Source organism: Macaca thibetana, chromosome 5, assembly GCF_024542745.1.
Source record: "Macaca thibetana thibetana isolate TM-01 chromosome 5, ASM2454274v1, whole genome shotgun sequence".
Classification (NCBI taxonomy): domain Eukaryota; kingdom Metazoa; phylum Chordata; class Mammalia; order Primates; family Cercopithecidae; genus Macaca; species Macaca thibetana.
Window position 1 is genome coordinate 147,590,062 of NC_065582.1, and position 17,769 is coordinate 147,607,830.

The 17,769-nt window shown below is 40.3% G+C and overlaps 1 protein-coding gene and 1 long non-coding RNA gene across 11 annotated transcripts in view; one reads left to right on the forward strand and one right to left on the reverse strand.

Annotated features, from left to right (window-relative positions):
• The window catches only part of WDR19 (WD repeat domain 19), a 94,122-nt gene extending 76,738 nt beyond the window's left edge, over positions 1 to 17,384 (reverse strand). Inside the window, exons 1-6 of one of the 3 annotated variants that reach the window (XM_050790331.1) lie at positions 17,227 to 17,384; positions 13,670 to 13,761; positions 12,900 to 12,965; positions 10,168 to 10,293; positions 5,270 to 5,385; positions 676 to 791 (exon numbers count right to left, since the gene is read on the reverse strand). In XM_050790331.1, the coding sequence (XP_050646288.1) occupies positions 676 to 791; positions 5,270 to 5,385; positions 10,168 to 10,293; positions 12,900 to 12,965; positions 13,670 to 13,761; positions 17,227 to 17,232 (522 nt within the window). In that variant the 5' untranslated portion in view covers positions 17,233 to 17,384. Of the gene's footprint in view, positions 1 to 675; positions 792 to 5,269; positions 5,386 to 10,167; positions 10,294 to 12,899; positions 12,966 to 13,669; positions 13,762 to 17,226 lie in introns of those variants that run through there. The other 2 variants (XM_050790332.1, XM_050790333.1) reach the window with 2 other exon arrangements.
• A 28-nt stretch (positions 17,385 to 17,412) lies between these two features.
• LOC126954669 (uncharacterized) overlaps positions 17,413 to 17,769 on the forward strand; it is a 106,249-nt gene continuing 105,892 nt past the window's right edge. For all 8 annotated transcript variants that reach the window (XR_007725688.1, XR_007725683.1, XR_007725687.1 and 5 more), the window contains exon 1: positions 17,413 to 17,721. This is a non-coding gene — a long non-coding RNA (uncharacterized LOC126954669). The remainder of the gene's footprint in view (positions 17,722 to 17,769) is intronic.

Sequence of the window (17,769 nt, forward strand, 5' to 3'; positions counted from 1 at the left end):
TGGCTAATACAGAGCCATATTTCATATTCTTCCTATAGTATATAGCACAGTACCATGTGCCTAACAGGTATTCAAAGAATATGTTAGTCAATATTACTCTAGCAATACTAAATCATAAGCAGTAGTCCAAAGTGAAAATTTCCCATTGGTCACATTATGTAGCTACTGGCGATACAAATTCCCATAAAGAGGGAGCCTCTGAAAGAGCTAATCAATCTTGAGAAATGTGAATAGTAGAAAAATTTAATCTTAAAATTAAATTTCATTAGGATTAGTTTAGAAGCAATTTATCAGTTAAAGGTATGGGCTTTATAATCAGGCAGATTTGACTCTGAGTTCAAGATCTACCAGTTGTTAATATTTGTATTATAAATATACACATATAAAAAAGAGTTACTTCACAAATACACTGACTAGAACCACAGAGCTGATAATCCACGCTAATAACAAAGGGAAATATACAAAGGAGGATATTTGGATAACATATTCATATCAAAGAAAAGCGTTCTGACACATAAATAGAAAGGTTTTTGAAGTTATTGTGTATACACACACACACATATATATACCTCACATATAGATTTTTAAAAATTGTAAAGATTAGTTTGATAGACAAACTATTTATTTGGGGTGAAAGCTTGAATATATCAGACCAAAGAGATGTTACCGTATTACCTGTCTTATCGTGTCACCTTCCTGATTACTAACTGTAATCATTTTATCTTCACCACCTAAAGCAAGCAGATTTTCTGTATTCCAACATCCACAAGTGATTCTCTTAGTATGTTTTCCTGAAAAAGAGATGATTTTTGTACAGACATGTGGATTTCTCAAAGAAAAAAATCTCTGATGCCAATCTGAATATACCAAGAGATTAAACAGACAAGAATTTAGAATTTCATCAAAGCAGTTAGTGTCTAAGCAAACTTATTTAAAACAGTTTATTACCAAGGTATCAATCAAAATAATGGTATATAAAGGCATTACTGTTTTCCAAATTTTTATCTGGATATAAGCACACGGGCCCTAATGTAAAAAGATATTCTGCTCCTTGACAAGATTTCTTTGCCTATCATATAACCAAACCTGCAAAGATAGTGTCTTTTTTTCTTTTTTGAGACAGGTTCTGGCTCTGTCATCCAGGCTAGAGTGCAGCAGTGTGATCTCAGCTCACTGCAACCTCTGCTTCCCAGGCTCAAGTCATCCTCCCAACTCAGACTCCCAAGTAGCTGGGACTATAGGCACATGCCACCACACCCAGCTAATTCTTTTTCTTTTTTTTCTTTTTTAAGATGGAGTCTTGCTGTCTTGCCCAGGCTGGAGTACAGTGGTGCGATCTTGGCTCATTGAAACCTTCGGCTCCCAGGTTCAAGCAATTCTTCTGCCTCAGCCTGTCAAGTAGCTGGGACTACAGGTGTGCCACCAAACCTGACTAATTTTTATATTTTTAGTAGGGACACGGTTTCACCATGTTGGCCAAGCTGGTCTTGAACTCCTGATCTCCGGTGATCTGCCTGCCTTGGCCTCCCAAAGTGCTGGGACTACAGGCATGAGCCACCACACCTGGCCATTTTTGTATTTTTTGTAGAGACGTGGTTTCATTTTGTTGCCCAAGTTGGTCTCCAACTCCTGAGCTCAAGTGATCCACCCACCTTGGCCTCCCAGAGTGCTGGGATTACAGGTGCGAGCCACCATGCCTGGCTCCAAAGTTAATGTCTTAAGAGACGTAAATTCCAAAGCAGTGAAGTTAACTTTACTCATACTCATCTTCATGGTGTGGTATACCTTTGACGTAAGCAGATTTAACATTCAGTTTAACTGTTCATATATAACTAAAAGAGGCCAGGCACAGTGGCTCATGCCTATAATCCCAGAGCTTTGGGAAGTTGAGGTGGGAGGATTGTATGAGCCCAGGAGTTCAAGACCAGCCTAGGCAACACAGTGAAACTTCATCTCTACAAAAATTAAAGAAAAAAAATTAGCCAGGACTGCCGGCACACGCCTGTAGTTCCAGCTACTCGGGAAGCTGAGGTGGGAGGATCACTTGAGCCTAGGAGATTGAGCCTGCAGTGAGCCGTAATCCCACCACTGCCCTCTGGCCTGGGTGACACAGCAAGACCTTACCTCTCAAAAAAACAAAAACAGTAACAACTAAAAGATATATAATAATATATGATAACACTGATGTACCTGTTAAGAACTGTGTAACTAAGCTAATGAGTAATATCAAATAGCCACTAACTATCAGGAAGTTTTTCATTGAGCTTTCCAGTCAGTGCAAAAATTACATTTTTGGTGGGGGGGGAATCACATACTTGACACTATGGGCATTTCTGAAGGTCTTGGGATAGATAAATCCTCAAGAGTCCCAAGGATAATTCTACTAATGAGAAGAACAGTTAAGTGTATAGATTCTGGAGCCAGACTGCCTAGCTTTGAGTCTTAGCTCCACTACCTACTGAAAAAACCTTGGGTAAGTTACTTAACCTTTTTTTTTTTTTTTTTTGAGATGGAGTCTTGCTGTGTTTCCCAGGCTGGAGTGTAGTGGTATAATCTTCTCAGCTCACTGGAACTTCTGCCTCCTGGGTTCAAGCAATTCTCCTGCCTTAGCCTCCCAAGTAGCTGGGATTACAGGAGCCCACTACCACTCCTGGTTAATTTTTTTGTATTTTTTGTAGAGATGGCGTTTCACCATGTTGGCCAGGCAGGTTTCGAACTCCTGACCTCAAGTGACCCGCCTGCCTCGGCCTTCCAAAATGCTGGAATTACAGGGATGAGCCACCATGCCTAGCCAACCTTTCTATTCCTTACTCACTTCATCCATAAATTGGGAATAATAGTATGACCTCTCATAGGGTTGAGATTCAATTGAATTAAAGCACTGACCAAAGTGCAAGGCACATATGAAATGAAATGCTATCAAAGTGTCAGCTATTTTAGCTGTTACTAAAAGCAGAGACCACATTCATTTCATTCTTCGTGCCCTCATAGAACCTAATACAGTACCTATGCAGAAAGCAGGTATTAAATGAATGGTTAAGTGAGTAGACCCTGAGGCAGCAGTTTGCCTGGTGTGTTAAGAGGCTCAGGAAGGACAGTGTGGTTGGAGCAGACAAATGAGGAGGGAAGAACATGAGATGAGGTCAGAGGGGCTGCAAAGGCCAGATTATGGAAAATTTGTTCTGGCCATTTTAAGGCCTTTCGCTTTGATTCTGGGTCAGACGGAAACCACTGAAGAGTTCTGAGCACAGGGCTCATTCTGGCCTCTGGGTTGAGAAGATTCTAGAGTGGGGCAAGAGTTGAAGTGGAGAGGCCAGTAAAGAGGGGACTGCAGAAATTAAGGTAGAAAATGTTTGAGACCACACCATGGTGGCAGCAGTAGAGATGGTGAGACAGGCTGGATTCTGGAGATATTTGGAGGTTGAGTCTATAAGATTTTCTGACAAATTAGACATGGAGAGTACGAGAAAGAAAAGAGTCAAGGGTGGCCCTAAACCTTAGCCTAAAGATTTGGAAGAATGAAATGTCAACAATAGTGGAAGGAAAAGCTGTGAGTCAAGAAGGTTTTGGAGATACTAAATTTGAAGTGTATATTTAGACACCTCATTGAAAATGTTGAGTAAGCAGTTGGAGGTATGAGTCTACAGTGTGGAAAAGATATAAATTTGGGAGTTTTCAGGATATAGACAGTATTTCATATCAGGAGACCAGAGCACAAAAGTGAAGGAAATATTCAGAGAAGAGATTGGGGCTACAGAGATTTTGCGGATCATAGATTAAGGGACTTGGGTGTTATAAAGGAACTGGGTGTCCAAAGAAATAGGTATTAGGAAGGGGAAAAGACTATACAAAGACAAGTAGGAAGATGCTAAAGATATCTTTCTATACCCAAGAAAGGAAGAAAATATCTTCTTCCTCCTCCTCCTTATATACCTCAAAGCCCTTTTGCTTTCAGTGCTCAGATATCAAGTTAGTCTTAACACCAATAATAACAGTTAATAGACAAACTAATTTAAAGTTGATATTTGTAACTTAAAAAATTTTAGTTTAAGTTTTCAAATAGTTCAATGACATTACTGTTTAGCTGTAGCACCAAAAATTAATGTTAACATTAAAGAGATACATATATGTAAAAATAATTCGAAATGATTGTCTTGAATGGAAGAGCACTTTCTGAAGTATCTGGGGGTGCCACTATCTCCAGAGTGTAATTCCTTTATTAGCAGTAAGTTATACTTTTCCTGGCCACCTGGATGCACTTAAGCCCACTAGGTTCTACCATTCATTACAATGATATTACAATAATTGACAAGAATAGATGGTTCTTCTTGGGTATTCAGAGGGCAGATGCCAAGTGGCCAGAGGTTGGGGGAATCAAAGAGCTGAAACAAGAAGGTCAAACAAGAAACACATAAAAACACCCTCCAGCTGCATAGCCTGAGGCAAATGGAACTCATAGTCCACATCGAGATTTAACTAGGCTTTGGAGAGGGTGAGGGGGTCAGAATTAGAAATCTTGATATATTCTATCCAAGCAGTAAATTTTTTTTTTTTTTTGAGATGAAATCTCACTCTGTCACCTAGGCTGGAGTGCAGTGGCGTGATCTTGACTCACTCCAACCTCCGCTCTCCGAGTTCAAGCGATTCTCCTGCCTCAACCTCTTGAGTAGCTGGGACTACAGGTGCCTGCCACTGCGCCTGGCTAATTTTTTTGTATTTTTAGTAGAGACGGGGTTTCACCATCTTGGCCAGGCTGGTCTTGAACTCCTGACCTTGTGATCCACCTACCTTGGCCTCCCAAAGTGCTGGGATTACAGGTGTGAGCCACCATGCCCAGACCCAAGCAGTAAATGTTTTAATCTGTGTACTGTGTGGAGTAAAATTACCACATATTATAATGCAACTAAATTAACTAAAATTAACAAAAATAGCACATATTATCAATATGTGTTCATATGTATATGAGCTATTCCTTGTCCAGAGGTAGAGTCTGGGTGAGAAAGGACAAATGGAAGCCATGCTGTTAATGTCCTGATGCCAAAGGCACAGCCTGACTTTAACTCAATCTATTCTATGTACCCTGGGAAGTTATCAGTAAGCAGTGAAGAGGGATCTTCATGTTTAGCTAAATGTAAGACTTTGGGGGGACATGGGGAGGGGGTTCGTACTGCAAAATTTCCCTTGCAAGATCAGGGAAACCCAAGGCAGTAGAATTTACATTTAGGTAAAGCATCTCAAATATTTAGCAGTGTTTCCAGCTATCACCTACCAAGGACAGGAATCTTTCGAGATGTCTGACGATTATAAATAAGCAAATTTCCTTTAACAGTTCCAACAGCCAGGAAACTTCCAACTTTTGACCAAAGAAGGAAAGACATTTGATCCCTGTAACATTAAGACACAAATTACTAAACAATTCACAATCATAACCTCTAAACAGTCCTTTAAAAAAGTACTCCATGGATAACTTTAACATCTACTTAGAAGCCAAAGTACAAAATACAACTTAATGCTTCAGGACAAAGACTAAACGCTAAAGACATTTTGGAGATGCTATAGGATGATCTTAGGGTCAGTTAGACTCAAAATACAAAAGTATAATGAATGTAGACTTTAATTCTGTTATGATAAACCTCAAAATTCATGAGATGACCTATGATGAGATATTTATTAATTTGTCTATTAAAGATAGTTTTACCTCTAAATGTAATTACAAAAATATTAATGGATGGTGAAACCTCATGCTTTAAAAAAGTGGCATCCAATAACATAATATATTAAATGGTAAAAATCATTGGGAATTCGTAACTTTAAAAAGGATATATTTTTTCTAGCTCCATCACTATTAAGAGTAGCTCAAAAGCAGGCAGTAAACACTTTTGCCCACCACCAGTTCTGACATGCATTCTAGGATTCACGAGGTTGAAGTGTTATACAGTTCCCTACTAAGGGGATGCAGAACTTCTTGGAGTGTACCTCTTTCCATATATTGAGAAAAGAAATTACAATGGGTCAAGAACAGTGGTTCTCAAGATTTGAAATCAGAACCAGCAGCATCATTTAGGAACTTGTGAGAAATGTCAGTTCTCAGATCCCAGCCCAGACATACTAATGGAGGAATTCTGAAAGTGGCACCCAGCTCCCTGTGTTTTCATAAGCCCTCCAGGGGATTCTGATGCAGCTAAATTTTGAGCACCGCTGACAGACCATGGTATGGTTTTCAGAAAGCAGCACTGCTTCCAAGAATGTCGAGGGCAGTGATAAAAGGACAAAATAGTAAGTTTAAAGAGGTTTCCTCTGGCAAAATTAGGAGAACTTGAGGATTAAACATTACATACTTATTTAATACAAGTTGAGTTTGTGAAATATCGTAAAATCATGATGTCACTTGGAAGAGAAAAAAATAAAGCATGTGGAAAAATTAGTTGTAATAATAGAAGCATATAATAAAATGTTTAGTTAAAAAATTAATTTTAGGCCGGGCACAGTGATTCACGCCTGTAATCCCAGCACTTTGGGAGGCCAAGGTGGACAGATCACAAGGTCAGGAGTTTGAGACCAGCCTGGCCAATGTGGTAAAACCTGTATCTACTGAAAATACAAAAATTAGCTGGGTGTGGTGGCATGCACCTGTAGTTCCAGCTACTAGGTAGGCTTAGGCAGAAGAATCGCTTGAACCCGGGAGGCAGAGGCTGCAGTGAGCCGAGATTGTGCCACTGCACTCTAGCCTGGGCAACAGAGCGAGACTCTGTCTCAAAAAAAAAAGAAAAAAAAAATTAATTTTAGCAAGTAAGGGAGTAGTAACATACCAGGCTGCTAGGTTCTTCTATTAAGTAGCTATTTTACAAAAGATAAATATGCATTTTAATCTTTCTTTCCTCGTTTTAAGTAGGTGCCATAGCTACAATAATGTGCCTCTCAGATTTCCCTTTGTCTGCAGAAAGTGTAACTGGCCACAAGCCCCAACTGCTAGGCTTTGGAATCCATCACCTCAATGAACTGGGCTGTGCTTTCTCATGGGCTGCTCCCAGACAATGACTGAGTGAGGGAGGGATAACTGCTGGGCCCATTCCCGGGCAGAACTCCTTTGACAGGTAACTTTTGCCCAAAGACTCCCCACAGACCTAGCTGAACTTTCTTAATTAGAACTCTACTACAATTTAATGGGCTGGGCACGGCGGCTCACGCATGTAATCCCAGCACTTTGGGAGGCTGAGGTGGGCAGATCATCCGAGGTCAGGAGTTTGAGACCAGCCTGGCCAACATGGTGAAACCCCATCTCTACTAAAAATACAAAAATTAGCTGGGCATGGTCATGGGCACCTATAGTCCCAGCTACTTGGGAGGCTGAGGCAGGAGAATTGCTTTGATCCAGGAGGTGGAGGTTGCAGTGAGCCGAGATCGTGCCACTGTACTTCAGCCTGGGTGACAGAGGGAGACTCCGATCCAAAACAAAAAAAACCCCAAAAAACCAAAACTGTGCTACAATTTAAGATGCTTCTTCCCAACCTTACTTCTTTCCCTCTCTCATTTATAAGGGTCAGACACGCACTGAGGTCTGACAGTTCTTCCAATCTCTTCTCCTAACCTCTCTAAGTTCCCTCACAGGCATTTCCTGTAAGAAATCTCTTACACATTTAATCCTGTCTTAGAGAGACTCCTTCAAAGAAAATATGAATAAAAATAATTCTGCATGAGCTAAAAATAGTATCAGAGAAAAGAACTGTATAACAAGAACAAGATCTGATCAGCAAAAGTGATCATATATAATAAGATAAATATAACATTAGTCTATTCAATAGTTTATCAGCACTGACAGTTACACAACAACCAACTAGAAAGAAAGTGTTAAATAATGTGTTCTAAGAAGATCAAGTAATCAAATGTCCTCAAAAGAAGAGCTAACTGAACAGACTCCATCCCTCTTAGGAGATAAGGTCTGTAGAAAGTCTTGCAAATTACAATATGATACTAAAGCATATGTAAATTTCCAATAATGCCATTGGATCAGGACAACATATAACAATCACATGTATCTCTGGCCAAGCAAAATTTAAAGAATATATCATCCTAGGGAAATGTACAGGTTACAAAAAATTGCAACCTATGTATAAGGCATGGGCTTAAAAGAATTTTACTAACATGACAACTGAAGGTCAATTTAAAAAGACACTGAGTAGGATACCTAGTACTCAGGTCCAAATTGCCTTGGGAGAAGCAACCATGTTCTGTGATCCATCTAAGAATGAATTGGTTGATGAAGCAGATGTTACATATAGGGTTTTCTGTGGAAAGAAATGGCTATATCCCAGTCACATAATTAAATGACTACTTCTGTTAGGTCTAGGCAGGAGCAGAGTAAATACTGCTATAATCCTAAAAGAGTATAAAAGCATATATAGCAAAAATAAATGAATTCAGCTCATTGAATTAATGTAATATTTTTAGTTAAGTGGCACCACAGTAAGTTTTGTGATAATTACATTTGGATAGGTTTTGGGTACTATTTAAGGTGTCTGAAGTGCTCAAAAGATTCACTTCAGATAAATTTTATAAACGGAACCTAAATTGATTAAAAGCTTTTATCTACTAAGGAATAACTGAACCTAGAGGAAGCAAGGTGGCCATGTACAACAGGACCTTCTTAAATAAAAATACTTAAGAAAAATTGATATTCAAAGTTTTGTTTAATAACTAGCTAGTATAACAGATTGGCCTTTGAATAGAGAACAAACAATAGTGGGTATGCTTTTGTATATACAAAAGTTCTTTAGACTTTAATTATAAACATCAACAGTAAAGCAACCTTAATTTTATTTTAATGACAATTACGATAACATCTACCATTTACTTGGGTCTTAATTTTATGCCTTGCCATGACATACATTTAAACATCACAACAATCCTAAGATGAAGTGGAGAAACAGACACTCTGGGAAGATAGAGAGCTGAAGGCAGAGATAGACCAGTTAGAAACACCAGGGGATTAATTATGCACTTTTCTCTGAGTGAGAACATGGCCTTACTGTTGCTGAATTTGGCTCAAGAACCAGTACTTGAAGTTTATTAAACACTCCCTTGAATGGAAGCACAGAGAGTGTATATAAAATCTTTCTGAAAAGTGATGTAAACCCAGAGTGTAAGAGGACAGAGCAAGAACTGAAGGTTCTTAGACTCAGAAAGACTTTACATTGGTAGACAGTATCTTCTGCAGCTACTTGCCTCAACAGTCACTCTGGAGGGTCAATGGCACTGCACTCCCTAGGTTATAGCTGATGCTGCTCTACATGACTGCCTTGCTTCCTCTAGGTTCAGTTATTCCTTAGTAAATAACTTGAAAACTTATAGTCTGGTCTAATAGCATGTATATGATCTCTTCCTCCCCACCTGAGGGGTACATGAAGCCATGAAACATGCTATACCCATGTCATAGAGATGAAGAAACTGAGGCTTGGAGAGGGGTTAAGCAACTTGTCCAAGGTCAAAATGGCAAAGTTTTAGCTGGAAATGCTGACAAGTTTTTCTTGTCCATATCGGAAACTGGTTTCTATTTTAGCAGATATCTGTCATTTATTCTGTCTGCCCAAGGTGTTTTTCCATTTGGGAACTGCCCTGCCCTTCACCCTTCCTTTCACTTGGTGGGAGTACCAATCCATGGCCCTGCCTACTCCATTCAGAGACCTTTTGAGGAACTGAATGGGCTCTGGTGATGTCAAGGCACATGCTCTTTTCTCTGGCATGGCTTGCTGTGAAGAATGATACACACTGGTAGCTACCAGTAGTCGTGGATGAGAATCTGATTTAGAATGAAGTCAATATAGAAAAGAGGAGCTGAGAGGTGGAGAAAAAGTCTTGATTGCACCATTATAACTCCTAGATCCAGCCATGCCTATGGTCAAGCCCATCTCTGGATTTTCCCATATATATTTTGTCTCATCTCTGCACTTCTTAGTCTGTTCCACTGAAAGCAACTTTTTAAGAAGCTCTTTATATTTCACAGTTATAACAATTTCATTCTAATTGGGTAACAATAATAAAATAATCATTTTCTAAGAAAATAACTCATTGAGGAATCTTAAAATGAAAGTAGAAAAGAATTGTTAGCACCAAACCTACAAATATTCATGTTTCTAAGTGAAGCTTTAAAAAATAAAAAAGTTATCTTACCTCATGCCATTATCTAACTGGCTAGTCTTATTTGTGTTGGCATCCCAAAGATAAATACAGCTAGATTTCTCAGCAATCACTGCTAGGACATCTCCATCTTTATCCCAATCCATGGCAACACAGTTACTTTTTAAAAAGAGAGCAAAATATCACTATACATTTTTTAAAAGTAAAATCACTGTGATTTTTGTCTATAACAAGATTATTCAATCTATTTTGAACAGATAATAAACTCTCTAAAGTGAGAAATACAACTCACTATTCACTGCATGGGTGATATTAACTTCAATTTTTTGCTGTGGTTGAGGGGATGGTAAAATTAAAAATTTTACTTTTAATACCATTTTCATATACTACATTAAATATAATCATACTTAAGTTAGCAGATTTTCTTAAATCCTATAAAGAACCCTGCCTTTTGATAAAACAAACTCATCAAGCACTTTTACAAATGAATCACATCTGGAATCGAGACATAATTTGTATGATCAACTTTTAAAAGATCATTTTAGATTGACAGAGAGGAAAAGAAGGTATTCATAAGAAACAAAGTGGCTGGGCACAGTGGCTCATGCTTGTAATCCCAGCACTTTGGGAGGCTGAGGCAGGCGGATCATCTGAGGTCAGGAGTTCGAGACCAGCCTGACCAACATGGAGAAACCCCATCTCTATTAAAAAATACAAAAATTAGCTGGGCATGGTGGTGCATGCCTGTAATCCCAGCTACTTGGGAGGCTGAGGCAGGAGAATCGCTTGAACCCAGGAGGCAGAGGTTGCAGTGGACCAAGATCGCGCCACTGAACTGCAGCCTGAGTACCATGGCAATATCCCATCTCTACCAAAAAAAAGAAAAAAAAAGGGGGGCTGGGCATGGTGGCATGCACATGCTACTCAGCTACTCAGGAGGCTGAAGTGGGAGGATTACTTGAGCCCGGGAGGTCAAGGCTGCAGTGAGCCATGTTTGTGCCACTGCACTCCAGCTTGGGAGATACAGTGAGACCCTGTTTCAAAAAAAGAAAAGAAGCAAAATTATAGCTAAATTGAGTGATTGGGTAGATATAGGATTGTAAAAAAGGGAAAGATTGATTCTAAAGTGGTGAATAAGAAATATTATTTTCCCTTTTTTTTTTTTTTTTTTTTTTTTTTTTTGAGACAAGGTCTGGCTCTGTTGCCCAGGCTGGAGTGCAGTGGTGCGATTATACTTGGCTATAACCTCGCACTCCTGGGCTCAAGTGATTATAGTTCACGATAACCTCAAATTCCAGAGCTTAAGTGATCCTCTGCCTCAGTCTCCTAAAGTACTGGGATTACAGGTGTGAGCCCCTGTGCCTGGTCATTATTTTCATTTTATATCTTGATGGAAAATAAGGAGAGTAATTTGATTAAGGTAACAACATAGTTATAAATAGGAAATGGTCTATTATTCCAATTATTGACAAAATCATCTGCTAATTAAAGATTATATATTTAACAGCATTTTCCTTATCTGGGGATCCTCTGTCAGTCAAATTCCACTATTATGAATACAGCAAAACAATCCAGAAGAAATGAGGTCATCATGTAACAGAAATAGATGTCACAGAGATCACACAATAAAGCTCACGCAATTTACTCAAAGACAACTTTTACTGAGCCTTCTTTCATTTCACATATAATTACAGCTTCTTTGACCTGCTTCCAGGAATATAGAAACCAGAAGCTACAATTAAGAGAGTTAATGGAAAATGCCAAAATGATGGCATTAGGTGGGTGGGGCAGGGCAAGAGGTAGGAAAGGCTGTTAGAGACCGAGAGAAATAAAACCTGATTTTCAAAAATGGTCAATAAACTACAGAAAGAAACATGAATTTTAAAAGCACAGCACCATAAGTCAGTTTAGGTGAGGGACTCTACACACATATATATATATTTTTTTTTTTTTTGAGACAGAGTCTCATTCTGTCACCCAGGCTGAAGTGCAGTAGTGCAATCTTGGCTCACTGCAACCTCCACCTCCCGGGTTCAAGCAATTCTCCTGCCTTAGCCTCCAAAGTAGCCGGGACTACAGGCGCATGCCACCACACCCAGCTACTTTTTTGTACTTTCAGTAGAGGCGGGGTTTCACCGTGTTAGCCAGGATGGTCTCGATTTCCTGACCTCATGATCCACCTGCCTCGGCCTCCCAAAGTGCTGGGATTACAGGCATGAGCCACCACACAGAGCCTTTATACATCTTAATAACCACTGAGACCATCAGCAAAATAACTAATACAGGTAGTGATTACACTGAATCATTAAAAATGCTTCAATTATGCTTAATATAATGTAGAATGATTTCCTGAAAATGGATAAAGCCTTTATCCTTTACAAAGTTATGTGGAAAGTAAGTATTTTCCAACAATTTATTAGAGATGGAAAACTAAAGTAGACACAGGTTTATCTTATCTGCCTATACATACACTAAGACTTGTTTATAATTTAAAAGAATTCTTTCGTGTGGACTCAATTGTTTCACATGGTCTGATTTATGATCCTGTCTTAAGGCTTCTCTGTGAGTATATGGGTGTTTATATATAGAAACTCTAATTCATATATCTCTACATATTTCATAACTACTTATGGCTAAAAAAACAAATCCCTTTGCAAACAGAAGAAGCGAAAGATTCTATTTGATTATAATTTTAAGGCAGTATTTTTTTAATGTTTTAGGTAACAAAGCTTGACAGGTTTTTAAAAATCTACTTCTGTACTTACCCAGGTAAGTTAATTTCACTTCTTTTTTGACCATGGCGATCAAAGATTTTCACAATATAATCAGCTCTGAAAGCAATCAGAATATAAAGGTATGATATACTTTTTTTTTTTTTTTTTGAGACAGAGTCTCCCTCTGTTGCCCAGGCTGGAGTGCAGTTGTGCGATCTCGGCTCACTGCAACCTCCACCTTCCAGGTTCAAGCAATTCTCCTGCCTCGGCCTCCCAAGTAGCTGGGATTACAGATGCCTGCCACCACACCTGGCTAATTTTTGTATTTTTGTAGAGATGGCATTTCACCGTGTTGGCCAGGCTGGTCTCAAACTCCTGGTCTCAAGTAATCCGCCTACCTTGGCCTCCCAAATTGTTGGGATTATAGGCATGAGCCACTGCACCCAGCCTAAATGTTTCTTTTATTTATCTATATATATGTAAAGCTGCCATCCAAGTGATTTCAGTGTTTTCTCCTGAAAGTTTCATAATTTGTATATAAAAAGTTATTACCAGGGAAAAGGTTCTATGAACTTTGATGTTAACGGAGATAAATATATTCCTTTTCCTACCATACAATTGTTACACAAAAATTTTTACTGAGGCCAAGTTCACTTGAACCTGGGAGGTGGAGGTTGCAGCAAGCTGAGATCGTGCTGCTGCAATCCATCCTGGGCAACAAAGCTAGACTCCGTCTAAAAAACAAAAAAAACTTTTACTGAGTAGATGGTGTGGTTACATGGGCATACAACCACTGCTTAAAACATTCATCGGTTTCTTACCCTGTTACTGCAAGGTAGTTTCCGGATGTTTTTTGCCAGGCAAACTGTATTGGTGCGCCAAGCCAAGTCTTTTCTAGCAGTGAGAAAATACGCTAAAAATGAAACACAATTTTTAATATTTTCAAAACATACAATCCAGTGTTGATCAGAAAAGATATCAAAACATGGTCATGAAAACAATAGGATTCAGGATGGTGAGGATTATTTTAGAGCTTATCTAGAAGTTAACAACAAAACAAACAAACCAAAATCAACCAACCAACCAAACATACGCAACTACGTGGTAAATTACAGATCTTAAGATATAGGAGAGCTTTTATTATAAATTTTTTTGGCTTTTTAATGCTTCTGAATGTTAATTTTATAAAAATGTGTCATTTTAGTGTTTTGTAGATTTTAAAGATTAAAATAATTGAAGCCTGAATTCAGTTAATTATCTGTGGCACGGATTCCTGGTGATTAAACACAAAAACTGCTATCTTAAACATGATAAAAATACACAATGTCTTTACTCCTTTCAACATTATTTTCTTCTATTAGTTTCATTGGTATATTTACATCATCATTAAGTGTTTAACTTGGCTACTGGGTGAATAGTGTTATCAACTGAAAAGTCTTTCTTTTCCTTGAAACAATTTAGAAACGTGATGTCCAAGATGGAGGCTACAAACCACATGTAGCTATTGAGGACTTGGAATATAAGTAATCCCCACCTAGCCGTGCTGTAAATATAAAACGTATATCAGATTTCAACGACTGAAACAAGAATATAAACTATCTCATTGTTAATTTTTATATTGATTACATGTTGAAATAACATTTTTTGATATACTGGGTAAGATAAAATACATTATTAAAATAAATTTTACCTGTTTTCTTAAAGAATTTTTAATGGTCAATAAAAATATGAAATTACATTGGCTCACATTACATTTATATTAGACAGTGTTGATCTAGAACATTTAGGAATATGAGTTTGGGTGAAAAAATTTGGATTTCAATATTAGGTTAAATTATAGATTAAAACAATGATGCCCATATCTAGGCATATGAAGTTTAGATATTATTACAGGGGACTTAGTCTGTGCAGCAACACAAAACTCTTACAATCCTCAAAATTAAACACAGCCTGGCCAACATGGCGAAACTTCGTCTCTACTAAAAATACAAAAAATTAGCTGGGCATGGTGGCGTGCGCCTGTAATCCTAGCTACTTGGGAGGCTGAGGCACGAGAATCCCTTGAAACCAGGAGGCAGAGGTTGCAGTGAGCCGAGATGGCGCCACTGTACTCCAGCCTGGGTGACAGAGCAAGACTCCATCTCAAAATAAATAAATAACCAACCAAACACAAAGCAATGAGGTTTTTTATTTTTATTTTTATTTTAGACGGTGTCTTGCTCTGTTGAGGCTCTGGAGTGCAGTGGGGCGATCTTGGCTCACTGCAACCTCCACCTCCTGGGTTCAAACGATTCTCCTGCCTCAGCCTCCTGAATAGCTGGGATTACAAGCACATGCCACCATGCCCGGCTAATTTTTTAAATATTTTTGGTAGAGACGGGGTTTCACCACGTTGGCCAGGCTGATGTAGAACTCCTGACCTCAAGTGATCTACCTGCCTCGGCGTCCCAAAGTGCTGGGATTACAGGCGTGACCCACCACGCCCTGTCCCAATGAGCATTTTACATCTGTTTTTTTTTTTTTTTTTTTTTTTTTTTTTTTTTTTTTTTTTGAGACGGAGTCTCGCTCTGTCGCCCAGGCTGGAGTGCAGTGGCCGCATCTCAGCTCACTGCAAGCTCCGCCTCCCGGGTCTATGCCATTCTCCTGCCTCAGCCTCCCGAGTAGCTGGGACTACAGGCGCCTGCCACCTCACCCGGCTAGTTTTTTGTATTTTTTAGTAGAGACGGGGTTTCACCGTATTTAGCCAGGCTGGTCTCGATCTCCTGACCTTGTGATCCGCCCGTCTCGGCCTCCCAAAGTGCTGGGATTACAGGCTTGAGCCACCGCGCCCGGCCTCATTTTACATCTTAAAGAAGAAATTAACCTCTATTGAAAGTAGAAGTGGGCTATGATTATGGGACATAAAAGTTTTGTAGAGCATAAAGAAATTCATGAAGAAAGGATACTTAAAAGCATCTTACTTTTGCAATTTTGTGACTATTTCACCCTGGAACTCCTTCATGCAAGTGACAAGTCCTTAAACAGGAATTTCATTACCTTCTATGGCTGACTTGCCTCTAGCTGTGATCTCATATTATTTTTCTTCAGTGGAGCTCTATAGATGCCCCATATACCGTGCAGAGGAAAAAGTGCTAGTTTCACAACCAAAAAACTAAGATTTAAATTTTGTTTGTCGCTTATTAGCTGTAGGGCTTTAAGTAAGTCGCTTAAATTGCCTCCAGCAAAAAATTCTCAACTGTAAATCATGAATAATATCTCTTCACTTCTAATATTTCATAAATTGTAAAGAGCTTTAGAAATAAAAATGGGAGTTATGATTACTGGTCCGTCAATTCCAATTACCACACTAATAGCCACGAAGAAGCATGAGGACACCTAAAATAATTTTAAAATTGAGCCTTCCGGCCGGGTGCGGTGGCTCACGCCTGTAATCCCAGCACTTTGGGAGCCCGAGGTCGGCGGATCACGAGGTCAGGAGAGTGACACCATCCTGGCTAACACGGTGAAACCCCAACTCTACTAAAAATACAAAAAATTAGCTGGGCGTTGTGGCACGCGCCTGTAGTCCCAGCTACTCGGGAGGCTGAGGCAGGAGAATCGATTGAACCCTGAAGGTGGAGGTTGCCGGGAGCATAGATTGAGCCACTGCACTCCAGCCTGGGCAACAGAGCGAGACTCTATCTCAAAAGAAAAAAAAAAGAGCCTTCCATTTCTTTGCCAGAGCAGAGCAAGGGGGAGACTGCTCGGATAAATCAGAAAGTGGGGTGGGCAAGAAGCCCAAGCCTAGAAACTGTGCGTGCAGAGGATGAGGCACATGAGCGTGAGACCTGAGTGTTCGGGTGCAGATTTCCTGTCAATAATGTACACTCGCTAGCAGGTGATTGAACTGGTCACAGGTAATACAACTTGAGGTTATTCTTTAGGAGGCTTTTCATTCTTTTTAAGACGCTGGGCAGCTGCGCGTCTTGCCAGAGGTGTAGCCCCAAGAAATGAGGTAGCTCGTGATATCCGACCCAGTCAACTTCACCGCGACCCTCCAAACGCGTTTACTCGACCCGTTCTTTCCGCGTGCGAAGCTGGGGTATCTTTAGATTCAGTCCGCTCATTTCGGCCAGGGAGGGGTTCCTACTTTCTGCACCGCTTCCACAGCGTCTGCAGTCCCAAAAATGAGAGGCCTCTCTCTCCGCCCTCTCCTCTCATATTTTCTTTCCTTTCCCTCGTCCGTCCAACTTCGCCCCCGCCCTCTCTGGTCACCTCTGTCTCTCATTTCCAACGAACTCGGAAGGAGGGAGAGGGACAGATACCCTCCTTTAAAAGCGAGCGAGGGTCAGTAGTCGCGTTTTCCCGCCCCCGGCCCGGGGATTTGTAAGTTATTTACCTTCATCTCCAGGCTCGAGCAGCTATGCGAACTATGAAGTACGCAGGCGCACCCGGTCTCCACCAAGCAGGCTACCGCGTTCCCGTCACCCAGGAGACCGCGCGAGCAGGGACCAATCAGCGAGCGCTAACTGAAAGGCGGTGCCTCGCGGGGCCGGGTCAAGCGCACCGCCCTCTGCGAGGGTGGGCGAAAGGCGGAGGGTGGAATCACGTGACATCAGAGAAGCTGACCCCAGGAAGTTGGGCGTTGCAAGGCCTTGCTGCGCCTCGGCTTCCTGGCTGGCTCTGATTGGATGAGATTTGTCCGGGAGAGACGGGCTCGGCGAGCCCTCAAAGGGGCGTGCGTATATTTTGGACCGCGATGACTAAGATGTCAGTGGTGGCCAAAGGGGGCGCCGGGAAGCTGAAGGAAAGACGCAGAATGTTGGATTAAAGGAGGCAGGATGGGCCAAATACTCCTACACAGTCCGCGCAAAGAGGGGTTGGACGAGCTCGGGTATATCTCTTTTTCTTCCAGGATTCTGGGGTAGAAGGGATGAGGCGT